The sequence below is a fragment of the Canis lupus genome, chromosome 16 (genome assembly GCF_048164855.1).
Source record: "Canis lupus baileyi chromosome 16, mCanLup2.hap1, whole genome shotgun sequence".
In the NCBI taxonomy this organism is placed as follows: domain Eukaryota; kingdom Metazoa; phylum Chordata; class Mammalia; order Carnivora; family Canidae; genus Canis; species Canis lupus.
The window spans coordinates 59948921-59961250 of NC_132853.1; the positions used below are offsets into that span (position 1 = coordinate 59948921).

At 60.9% G+C, this 12330-nt stretch overlaps 1 protein-coding gene and 1 long non-coding RNA gene across 5 annotated transcripts in view; one reads left to right on the forward strand and one right to left on the reverse strand.

Moving 5' to 3' along the window:
* The window catches only part of RPTOR (regulatory associated protein of MTOR complex 1), a 333077-nt gene that overhangs the window by 277308 nt on the left and 43439 nt on the right, over window positions 1–12330 (forward strand). For all 4 annotated transcript variants that reach the window (XM_072781924.1, XM_072781925.1, XM_072781923.1 and 1 more), the window contains 5 exons: window positions 37–228; window positions 439–579; window positions 6015–6132; window positions 6977–7117; window positions 7349–7507. In XM_072781924.1, coding sequence (XP_072638025.1) covers window positions 37–228; window positions 439–579; window positions 6015–6132; window positions 6977–7117; window positions 7349–7507 — 751 coding nt within the window. The remainder of the gene's footprint in view (window positions 1–36; window positions 229–438; window positions 580–6014; window positions 6133–6976; window positions 7118–7348; window positions 7508–12330) is intronic.
* Window positions 8245–11115, reverse strand: LOC140607283 (uncharacterized). Its single transcript, XR_012009392.1, has 3 exons — window positions 10411–11115; window positions 9523–9615; window positions 8245–8414 (listed from the first exon to the last, which is right to left on the reverse strand). It is a non-coding gene; the product is annotated as an uncharacterized lncRNA (long non-coding RNA).

Sequence of the window (12330 nt, forward strand, 5' to 3'; positions counted from 1 at the left end):
TTGGGGGTGACGTGGGTGACGTCTGCCTTGTTGCAGGAGGCCTGCCTCCAGGGAAACCTGATCGCCATCTGCCTGGAGCAACTCAACGACCCGCACCCGCTCCTGCGCCAGTGGGTGGCCATCTGTCTGGGCCGCATCTGGCAGAACTTTGACTCGGCCAGGTGGTGTGGCGTGAGGGACAGCGCGCACGAGAAGCTCTGCAGCCTCCTCTCTGACCCCATCCCTGAGGTGAGCCCGCCGCCAGCATGCTGAGGCCTGGCTGCCGCGTGCAGAGGGCCGACACCGAGCTGCCACACGGCCTGGCCTCGGGCCCGCCGCGTCCCGGTGGCTCACGCGGTGCCCGGCGGTGCTCTGCTGCCTTTTCGGGGCAGGTGGCGCTGGGCCGGGGCCAGATGCCAACCACCCCATGGTGTGACCACGCCCCGGCCCCTCTTGCAGGTGCGCTGCGCGGCGGTCTTCGCCCTTGGTACCTTTGTGGGCAACTCCGCAGAGAGGACCGACCACTCGACCACCATCGACCACAACGTGGCCATGATGCTGGCCCAGCTGATCAACGACGGGAGCCCCGTGGTCCGCAAGGTGCGTGGCCCCCAGGTCCGCAGGCAGCAGCAGAGCGCCTTGCGACCCGTCTCCTGCGGCGCCCGGGGGTCTGAGCCGGCGACCCTGACCGCAGCCGCGAGCCCTCATGTCCCACTTGGCGCGCACCCTTTAGAGAGCAGACCTTTTTTTTTTTTTTTTTTTTTTTTTAAATTTTTTTATTTATTTATGATAGTCACAGAGAGAGAGAGGCACAGAGACACAGGCAGAGGGAGAAGCAGGCTCCATGCACCGGGAGCCCGATGTGGGATTCGATCCCGGGTCTCCAGGATCGCGCCATGGGCCAAAGGCAGGCGCCAAACCGCTGCGCCACCCAGGGATCCCCAGAGAGCAGACCTTTAAATGTTTGTTTAATTCTCTACAAAATGCGTTTCTTCACCAGATACTCATGTGTTTGCTTCATTTAAAGGCATTTAACAGGGCTGCGCCTCCCGGCAGCTTGTATAATAGGCTCCTTCCTGCCTGGGAGCAACACATACACACATGATGGAGACTCAAAAGAGCAGTAGACACCCACAGACAGACGGAAAGGTTTGTGTAGTGTATTCCCCTCCCCGCCCCCGTGTTTGTCAGCGGCTGAACGAAACACTTTTATAAAGTTGAAAGCTTTTACTTGTCTGTTTAGATGTAGAAATATCACAGATTTCCATCAAAGACCTCACACCTCTTGTCAAAAGTTGGCCCAGCACAGCTAGAACCCCGTCACCCTGGCAGAGGCGCCACAGGCCGCCTGCTTTACTGGTGACCTTGGAAGGCTGCCCGCGTCCACACGGCGCCGTGCAGGTGCCCGGCCGAGACCACCGCACAGGGAACGGGGGCAGGAGTGGCAGAGGACGGGCTGTGGCCTGGGGCCGTGTGCTCGTTTGGATCCCGCTGCTTTTCCTGGGCGGGATGCAGTCCGGGCAGGTGCATTTCGGCCAGACTCGAGAGGCAGGAGGACTCCCTGGTCTCCTGTTCCCTTCAGGGAGCGATTACCTCGTTGCTCACATGCCCGACTCCCTAGCGCAGCGTCAGAACCGCGACATGAGACCCTGGTGTCCACCCTGTTTCACTGGGCCACAGTTTCTCGATTGCAGGCTTGTCTCCTGCAGCCCCGCCAGCAAGCTGCCTCCCCTCGGACGCCCCCAATCAGAGCAGCAAAGGAGTGGTTCCTTTACTTGTCCGTTAAAATCCCTTTAAAAGAAGGAAAGCTTTTTTTTCTTCTTTTTAGATAATCTTTAAAAAGAACATTAATAAAAATTGAAAGAAATCCCTGTCAGTTTCCAGTATCAGGACGGTGGCCAGTGAAGCCATGTGAACACCTGGGCCTGCCGTGCTCTCGAGCGTGGCCCCGAGTGCCTCCATGGCCCTGGTGTCCCATCCCTGACTCAGATCCACTTGCTGTCCCTCTCCTCTAGACACGAGGATGCGCAGGTGTAGCCAGGTGTCTCCCGAGGGCTTCCGGGTGTCCGCCTTGCTGGGGGGCTGAGCACCATAGATGCATCCCAGGGGCACGGCTGCACATCAGCCAGAGACGTGCCTCACCCCAGGAGGCAGAGGTCAGCTCTTCTAACCCCGTGCTCCTCCATCCTGGGCTCAGCAAACAAGCCCTTGCACCCCAGGCCCTGGTGCACAGAGTGGAGATGATCCTGCCTTCAGGGGCCGGACACGGGCACCAGCAGTGGTGCTAAAGTACCCATAAACACGTGGGACCTCAGAGGTGGGCGCAGAGCTCTCAGAACAGGTCTGAGTGGCGCCTGCGCTGCCTCGCCAGGGGAGGCCTCCGTAGGTGGGAGCCTGTCCCTGGGTTATGAGGGCTGAGCAGCCAGGACCCAGGGGGTAAGGGGCAGGGGGAGCTCGTAGGGCAGGTGGAGGGTGTGTGCAGTGCAGGTGTGAAGGACCGTGCTGCGCCCAGGGCTGCCGCCGTTCCAGGGGCTGTATCGGCAGGAGAGGCAGCGAGGGGCTGACGGAGGGCAGGGGCTCGTCGTAGCCTGGCCCTGCGTACGAGGGGCGTGCCTGCCCTCACGGCACAGAAGTATTTCATTCTTCCAACAAACGCTTGAGTGCCAGCTCCCGGTATGGGGCAGGGAGGCCTTGGGGCCCCGCACAGCTAGCAGGGGAGACGGACAGCCCACGGCAGCCTAGCGAGTAAGCCAGGCAGGTGGCATTTGCTGTGGGCACGTGGGGCACAGAGGTTTAGGGGAGGAAGCGAGGATGCAGTCTGGGGGTCAGGGAAGCCTTGAAGAGTACGGTGGCAGCTGCTCAGAGGCAGGGGCCCCTCACCATCTGCAGAGCCCCGTGGTGGGACCAGTGTGGCCCATGGCCCCACGAGGTGCTGGTCCGGGAGACCCAGCTGCGGGGCCCGCCGGTCTGGAGCACAGCCCAGATGTGGGCATCGAGTGCTGCGAGCTGACCCGCTCCGACCGCCTCTCTCACCCAGGGCCCTGGCCAAGGTCGCCGGCTCTGACCTGCAGCTGGGGCCCTGATCATGCGAGCAGCAGAGGAGAGAAACCGGGATGTATGCGGGGTTTTCATAAAGCCTCGTGTACTCAGTGTGGAAAAGATGACATCTGATTACTTTTTATAGTACGAGCGTCCTTTCCTAGTTGAGGCCGTGTGGTAGCAGAGTATCGCCTGCTTAGTGAGCTTACTTGATAAGCCCAGAGTCCGCAGACTGGCGGCAGCCTCCCAAATCACTCTGGGCCCGAAGCTGCCCACGAAGGACACAGCCAGAGTGCCCAGCCCGCCAGCGCCCCCACCTCCTCAGAAGGGCCAGGGGTTGTGGGTAGGTCCCCCGTCCAGCCCCACAGCCGCACTCCGGCTTCCTCACCACCACCCTCCTGAGCGGTACCCGGCGTCGGCCTCCCTTACCCGCACGTCTGACCCACGGTGAGGCTGACAGCCTCAGACGCTGTTCCTCATTGGCGGCCCAGGCCCCAGGTCCCTGGTGGAGATGAAGGGGGACGAGCTCCCCGGGCCATAGCACCTGTGCCTGGAGGTGAGCCCGGAGCAGACGTGCTCCCCTGAACGCTGCTCCGTCGTGCCGTGGTCACGGCCGAGTCAGACACTGTGACGGCGGGCCACCAGGTGTCAGCCAGTGACTTGTTGGAAACGCACAGTGGGGACAGCCCTCCGGGGAGGAAGCAAGGAGGTGGCAGCCAGCACACGCAGGCCGCAGGGAGGACCCCAGGAAGACACCTGACCTGGCCTCCCACACAACCAATGAGCAGTAGCCAGACTCCCGTTGGGGGGTACACATGCCCAGGCCTGGTGGCCCTGAACCCTAGGACACTCGGTGAAGTGCCCCACGTGCTGAAGATTACAGTGTATTTGAAGGGAAAGGCTCCGTTCGTTGGCACATACCCGTTAGACACCCGTGTGCTGGGCCCTGGGTCACAAGGCCTTGAGCACCTAGCAGGGAACCTAACCTGGCTCTCCTCCCAAGGCTCGCACTTGGAGGTGGGGCAGGCTGGAGACTGAACAGGCGCATGTGTGACGTGGCAGGTCATGCTCTGAGGGAGGCAGAGCGTGTCTGGGAGGCAGCCCTTGGCAAACGTGGGGCCCTCGGGCGTCTGAGTGGAGGCCTGAAGGAAACATGAGCTGAGCTGGGGACACTTGGGGAGGCCTTCCCAGGCAAAGGGAACAGCAAGTGCTCAGGCCCAGAGCAGGAGTGGTGGCTCCTTCGAGGGTCCATGCTAGACCCAGGGTGGGGACACGAGGGGCAGGGGGGGTACCTGGGACCCAGGCAAGAAAAGCCTTGTTTTGTTCTGTGTGTGAGCAGAGGCAGGAGGTTGGGAGGAAGGTGGGACTGACCCTGACCTGTGAGGCTGAGACGTGCTGCTGGACCTCTGCCTCGGGGTGCCAGTGTGCCATGGGAACTGGGCCTCGTGCCTCGGGGTGCCAGGGTGCCATGGGAACTGGGCCTCGTGCCTCGGGGTGCCAGGGTGCCATGGGAGCTGGGCCTCGTGCCTCGGAGTGTCAGGGTGCTATGGGAGCTGAGCCTTGTGCCTCGGGATGCCAGGGTGCCATGGGAACTGGGCCTCGTGCCTCGGGGTGCCAGGGTGCCATGGGAGCTGAGCCTCGTGCCTTGGGATGCCAGGGTGCCACGGGAGCCGGGCCTCGTGCCTCGGGGTGTCGGAGTGCCCATGTTGAACCACTTCCAGAAGCTGAGAATGCACGTGACCCTGCCCCAGCCCGCACACCCTTGCCAGAACTACCCACATGTTTGTGGCCACTTGCACACCAGCAGCCCATGGCCAGCAGCAGCCACCTTGAGTGGCCACCACCCCAGCAGGATGTGCTTGGTCCAGAGCCACTGGGCATGGGCAGTGCCCTCAGTGTTTGACCTTGAATGGCTGTCTGTACATCAGAGGGCCTGGGATCTGGGTGCGAGTTAATGTTGCAGGGCCCAGCTCGGGCTCCTCTCGCCCCGCATCAGAGTGAAGGGGAGGGTCCATGCTCTTCAGAGACGGTACAGGCTGCATGTTTGCCAGGAGGGGCCCGGTAGGCAACCCCACCTGGCATGTGCCCTGGTTTGCAGAGGGCGCGGGCAGGCACGGAGGCTTTGGCAGTGGCATGAGAGGCTCGCGGGGCCACAGTGCAGATAGACTCTGGGCAGATTGGGTGGGAGGTGGATTGGGGGCTCATGGTTCCCTGGGCACAGGAGTCCCCAGTGAGGGCTGAGTGGGGAGGGGTGATGCCAGCAGCCTGCAGGGCACGCTGAGTTTGGGGTCACCGGAGCACTTAGGCAGAGGTCGGCTTGGAGCTTAGAGCTCCAAACCAGGGGCGGGTTTGGGAGCAGCGCACAGACCGACAGGAGGAGCTGAAGGGCCGTGTGGGGTTAGGGCAGGAGACGATGGGGCAGCCGCCAAGGGGGTCCCAGGGCCCCATGCAGAGGGGCAGGGATTCACACGCAAGCTGGGGCCCAGGTGATCACCGGACAGAAGCCACTGCGCTCGTCTCCTCGGGCACTTGGGCCTGGGGATCGTGTCTTTGCCTTTCAGGGACTGGAAACTAATTTATCTGCAAGTTTTGCATTTCGTAAAAGGAGCGTGCTCTGGGTTGTCAGACGTATCTTGCTTTTCTATGCCCGAAATTCAAATGGCTCACCCAGCAACACGGTCCAATCAACACGTAGCTGAGCCCAGGCCCCAGGATCGACCGCCCTCCCCCCTGGAGCATGTCATTCACACCCGGCCTCTCACGTCCAGCCATCCCGCCCTCACTGCTTGTCCAGAGGCTCCCGCTCCCTCCGGACACCCCCGAGCACGTCCCTGGAAGGGCCAGTCCCCGCTGCCAACACCAAGTGCAGAGTTTGTCTTAACCTTTCTCTTTTCTGTGGTGACCTGGGCACTCGGCGTGAACTCTCCGCCTCACTGCTTTTCCACAGTCCTTCGCCAGCCACCAATAAGTGCTGTTGTCCTTGTCCCTCCCGGCAGGAACTGGTGGTGGCTCTGAGTCATCTTGTCGTTCAGTACGAAAGCAATTTCTGCACCGTGGCCTTGCAGTTCATGGAGGAGGAGAAGAACTACCCCTTGCCTTCTCCAGCGGCCACAGGTACGGCGCCGTTGCACACACAGCCTGAGCGGCCCGCCTGCCCGCCCCCCAGGGACCCACAACAGACAGCTGCCCCCTTGGAGTGGCCCCCCGACTCCCGCCCTCCCAGGCCCGACACAGGCTAGGAAGGACAGCAGGACAGGCCGCCCTGACCCTCTGATTCTTTCCCTTCCTTTTTTACCACCTTTGGAAATCAGATGCATGGGGATGTTGAAGGACAGCGGAACGTGTGCCACGGGGGCGCACGGAGAAGCTCGCCGGCTCTTCCGTGATACACTTGCATCACATTAGGCAGCTCCTTTCCTCCCGTTTGTCCTTGTCACTGGATTAATATTTCTTTGTGATGGGCTGCCTCCTCCCCCAGAGTGCAGCTTCTCCGCAGGGAAGAGGGCTCGTGATCAATAACAAAAGCATTCCTGCTTCTAGAACACCAGGGGAGGGAAGTGACAATGAACTTGCACGGTGGAAACAGCTGGTGCCAGAGGGGGGCACAGGGCCAGCAGGGCAGGGAGGGGGCTGGCAGGACCACCCCGGCCGTGGCTGTGCTGTCACCTGAGGGGCAGCAGCCTGCAGCTGAGCCATGGAGCCGCTGGCACGGCCCTCAGGGCGCCCCGGCCGCCACCCCTGCTCTGAAATGTCTGTTAGAACGACGCCCCCGCAGAACAGCAGGGGTGGGCTCTGGTCACCTGCTCCTTACACCTCCCTACCCGACACGCATGTCGGGCCCTCACCAAGTGGGGGGCGAGCCGTGGTAGCTCCTGTCACCTCGTGCTGTAGCCCCTGCCTAAGGGGGTGCACTGCCCCCCAAAGCCCACCATTAACTCTTTCTTTGACTCTCTCCCAGAGGGCGGGAGCCTGACCCCAGTGCGGGACAGCCCGTGCACCCCCAGACTCCGCTCCGTGAGTTCCTATGGAAACATTCGTGCCGTCACCACTGCCCGAAGCTTGAACAAGTCTTTGCAGAATCTGAGCTTGACGGAAGAATGTAAGATCCTGGAAATCGGGTCCTTGGGGGGGACAGTTGTGGGTGTGAGTTTCTGAACCGTTCTATACACAAGGGCCGCGCCCTTTCTCTGCCGTGAGCGCCTGCCCACTGCCCCACCGGCTGGCCCTGAGGTCTCACCACGGTGTGGGCTGGCTGCGGTGGAGCAGGGAACAGGGCGGTGGGGGGCCGTGTGGGAGGCGCACCCTGACCCCCACCGTGCTGTCTGGCCAGCTGGCAGCTCCGTGGCATTCTCCCCCGGGAACCTCAGCACCAGCAGCAGCGCCAGCAGCACCCTGGGCAGCCCCGAGAACGAGGAGTACATCCTGTCCTTCGAGACCATCGACAAGATGCGTCGCGTCAGCTCCTACTCGGCCCTCAACTCCCTCATCGGTGAGTGCCGCGCCCGAGCTCCCCGGGTGCCCCCACACGCCTGTGCCAGGGCATGGGATGCGGGCACCACCTCGGCCGGAGAACAAGCATTAATTGGAGTGTGGAGGTGAGAGGAGTGGGTGCCGAGGGCAGCCGGAACTTTCCGCAGCTTTAACTTTGCTCTGATGGTACCTACAGGCCCTTCTGGGCTCGTGGGGGAAGGCTGCCAGAACCTTCCGTCTGCCGCAGCCCAGTGGCTGCCTGTGCAGTGATTTTGCCCCAGGAGACACGTCTTTCGAGGCCAGGGCAGAGCAGGGGTTGCCACACCTGACGGGCTGAGTGCATCCCTCCCAGAGGGCTCTTCCCTCCCAACCGTGTGACCGTGGGTCTTCGGGGCGCTGGCAGCAAGGGCACTTCCACTCTGACCACCCCACACAGTTTCCGGGCCTCAGCAGGAATTTCAGTTAATGTTGAAAACCTGGGGACACTAACATACGGCCACTGCGTGTGGGTTGTCTCCCAACTTCAGCAATCACAGGTGGAGCCAAATCCCCCGAACTCGCCGCTGTGTCCACGCTCATCACAGTTTGCAAACCCCCGAAGCACCCACCGTGCCCCTTACAGGCTGCAGACTTCATGGGAACCCTGTGCCGTGGGGCATGTCTCCGCGGGGCCGCTCGTGACGCCGCTCTGTGTTTGTGCTGCGCTCCACCCCCTGACCCGCCGCACCCCTGCCCCGCCCCCCACCCCCTGCTCCACCAGCCCCTCCTCACCTGCCGGGTTCACTTACCCATTCTGCGGGTGGAGGGCCCAACCCCGAGTCCTCCCTCCAACCATCCCAGGATCGCGCAGGCTGCTCCTCCCTAGGTTTGCTTCGGCACCTCAGGTTGCTCTGAGATGCCCGTGTCAGTCGAATGTTCCCATCGGCCTGTGGAGCCATGCAGAGTGCTATCCTGACTTCGTAGCCCCTGCCGTCCCCAGATGTGTGTCCGTTTGTCCTCCTACCACTGTTTCTCTGCTTCTCCTTCATGATCATCCCCACAAGATGTTTAATTGCCCTAGCGTCCAAGTCCCAACTTTTGCTTTGTTGGTTTTTTCATTAGATCCTCGTGTTTTGTTCTAATAACTTCATTTCGTTATTCCCTTCTCTTTTCCTTAGCTTTTCTCCATCGTTGGTTTCGTTTCTGAATTTGAGAATAGATTTAGCTCATGCGCTGGCGCTCATTCCTGCATCCCTCCCAGCGTCCACCCGCATTCACATCTGTGGTCTCTGCCCCTCATCGGCCCTTGTGTCGGTTCTAAGTCATCAACTTATTTCCGTGGGGAGCCCTATGCCCTAGCACTTGCACCTTCCACGCCATGTGGTGAGGGCGATATTTCTGAATTTCGGCCATGATCTGGAGGGGGCAGGACTGCGGTCCCTGCATGAACCACCCCAGTTTGTCCCTCTGCTGGAACGCAGCTCAGGGCATCTGCCATAATTCCTGTAGGTTAAGTCCGTGTGATGTCCCTTTGGGCCTGGACAGGCTGCAGGCTCCAGACGTGGCCACCAAACCCACCCACCCACTACCAGGAACTTAGCTTAGAAATGCCAACTTGAATTGTCAATCTAAACTGAGAACTAACATCGCAAATTCGTGCGTTTGATTGTTTGCTAAAATATCCCAAGTGCCCAGAAGACATAATGTTGGTGCTTGGCGTGAACGCAGGTTCTGCTAACTCACCCGTAAAATACATTTTGAGTGTCACTGGTAGAGTGTCTTCAACTAGAATGTGTTCTTTTAACAGAATTAACATTGCGTACGGTGCCTTAGTTCCCAGGCTTCCCCACAGGAGTCTTTTAAACTCTGGTCGATATGAATCCGAATCAGTATTTGTGCATGTCCACAATGAAAACACATGGAGTCACAGGGGAAACTCAGAGAAACGGAAATGCGCCACGATGTGGCTCTGCGACCCACCAGCCGGTGAGCTTGGTGCAGCACATCCCCGCCCCGCCCCCCCCCCCCAGGACAACCCCTCCTCCCACCTCTCACCAGAGCAGGAGTCGGCAGACGTTCTCCGCACAGGACCCGACAGTGTGTGTTTTCAGCCGTGCAGGTGGCATAGCTTCCATGGCACAAGAGTAGCTGCAGGTGGCACGTGAACAAATGAATCTGGCCGCCTTCTAATCAAAATTTACTTACAAACTGAAATGCAAATTTCATAAAATAGTCACAAGTCACAAGACATTATCTTCCTTTTGATGTTTTTTTTCTTTTTTTTTTCCAACCACTTAAAAAGTAAAAAAACTATTCTTAGTCTGCAAGCCACAAGAAAACAAGCAGCTGGTGCGTGTGTCCGGGCCATGGTTTGCCCGCAGGCCCACCGGAGTTTGCGTCCACCCTTCCTGCCCTGGAGGGCCCAGATTGTCCCTGTGACGGCAACAGCATCTCATGCTGCTCTTTCTTGGGACATGGAGGTGCGTCATTCGTTCAGCATTCCATAAGTGCCGCTGGCATGCCGGGCGTCATGAGCTCACCGCCATGGAACAAATAAGTACAGAGTGCCAGACTTGGAAGCCAGTCACCACACGGGGCTTGTCCAATCTCGCCCTACCTCAGCTGCCGGGACAGCGGTGGCCTCGGGTCCTTGTCTGTGAGTCCTCTGTCCCTCGCCCCTGCACCCCGGCCCTCGGCACCTTCAGAGCACCCTCCCCGTTGCCCGGCCTCACCCCCACAGGCCAGCATCCCCCTGTGATGACCCCCTGCAGGGTCCTCCTGACTGATTTCCCTGTTGCCTCCCTCGAGGTCTCATCCTGACCGTCCTACCTCACGGCACACATCCAGCACCACCCGTGTTCTGCGGGTGGCCATCCACTCCACGGCCCCCTGTTCACACGCATGGCTAGCCGTCAAGAGAAGAAATGTTTGAAAGGGTCCCACCTGGCTTCCGAACGTGCGGAAACACAGTGCCTGTCGCAGGTCAGACAGAACTGAAGCGAGTATGGAAGTCACATGTCCCCAAGGGACCCTTGGCAGCTCCTGTCAGGAAATCCCCATTGTCTACGGCATGTTCCCTTCTCCGGGGTCTTTAAGGCCGTGTGTGCGGTGGAGCAACAGCAGGTTCAGGCCGCAGTGTCTTGGCCGCTTCACAGGGCGAGGGTGGGGTTGGTGCTGCGCGTCCAGGTGCACCTGCACGTGCACGGGGCAGGACCGGCCTGGGCCACAGCACCACCGCGATGAGCAGTTGCCGCCTCGTCCCGGGCGCTGGCAGGGCCAGCAGGTCTTGGAGGCGTAAGGATGAAGAACGATGTTTATTCGTGGGTTTTGGTCAAAAAAAAAAAAAAAAGAGAACGATGTTTTGTCAGAGGCCGCAGCAGCTGCCGGGGACGAGCGTCTGACCGTGTCTGGACCCCGCACCGCAGCACCTCCTGCCCCGGACCTGCCTGCTGGCTTCCTCCGGAGGGCCGGCAGCCCTGACACCCCCACCTTCTTGGTCACAAATTCTGGCTCCCGGAGAAAGCTGAGTGTTTCCTGTATATCAGTCGAATCTTTGAAAACCGGAGTGGAGAAGACCGACTATGAGCTGCAGCAGGTGGAGCCGGCTCATGCGTGTTCCACAAGGCACCCTCCCGCCTCCGCGCTCAGACGTCACCAACCACATACCACCGCGTGCAGCTCTCACCTGCTTAGAGGCAATTTTCTCTTTCATTTCAACCAAAGGACAGCAAACTCTCCAGCCCCTCAGTGAATATTGCAAGAGGTTTTCAAAACCATGGCGTCCTAGGACGTCCATTTATTCCCACCTCTTCCCCAAAGGCCAGCCTCTCCGGCCCCCTCCCAGCTTCCTCTCAGCCCCCTCCCTGCTCTGTCGCTGTGAGCATGCCCCGTGGTCTTGCCTGTGGGGCAGGGGGTCCAGGAACACATTCCCGGGAGAAGCCTTGGCTTCCCTCGCCCCTGCCTGGGTCTCCGCACCTGAGGGGTGGCCGCCTGATGTTTGTAGGGTTGCAGGGGGACCCGGTCTCCATACCCCCTCGTCCCTGGAACCCCACCTATCTCTGACTCACCAGTCATCTGGCCTGATCCCTTGTGGGCCTCCGCTGGTCTTCCCCATTTCTGGTCCCCCAGCCCAGGGTCTCCCCACACGGCATGCCAGGACCCCCCATCAGACCTTGCCAGCACGTCTGCAGGTGGCCCATGGCAGCCTCGCACAGAAGCCTCCCTGAAAACCGCACTCGCTGTCAGCTCCCTACTCGAGGCCTTCCTCCCCCAGACAGCCCCACCTTCAGCATCGGCCCTCCCGCTGCACCCCCTGCGCCCCTGCTGTCCTCCTCTCAGGCTGGATGCCGGCCCCTGAGCGAGGCGCGGACAACCCAGCAGTGCTGGGTCCTCCCTGCGGCGACACCTACACCGCCGCGGGGCAGGTGGAGGGGCCGTCTTTATTCCTCCGTTATGGTAAAGCTGCAGTTTCTTGGTCACGTGTGCAGCAGGCAGCCCTGCGTGCCCCTCCTGCCCTGAGCCTACCCCGTCCGAGCGCCCAGAGGTGGAGTGGGAAGGGGGGAAGAGACGGCCCGTGCGTGTGGACATCAGGGCACACGTGACACACCCCTCCTGCCTCCACCGCCGGGCAGCCCTCCAGCCCCATCAGGCACCCTGCTCTACACCCCAGGCCCCGGGGCGGGCGGGGATGGTCACTCTGCTTCTTTGCAGGAGTGAGTCACAGCCTGGAGGGGTTGAGGGGGGATCATTTCTGTTCTGAGGATTCGGGGCCAGACTGGGGCGGCCGTGAGCGCTCCCACCGCCGAAGCGCCTGCTCGCCGTGGCTCAGAGGCCTGGCCGCGGTGGGACGATGGCGCCTCCCTG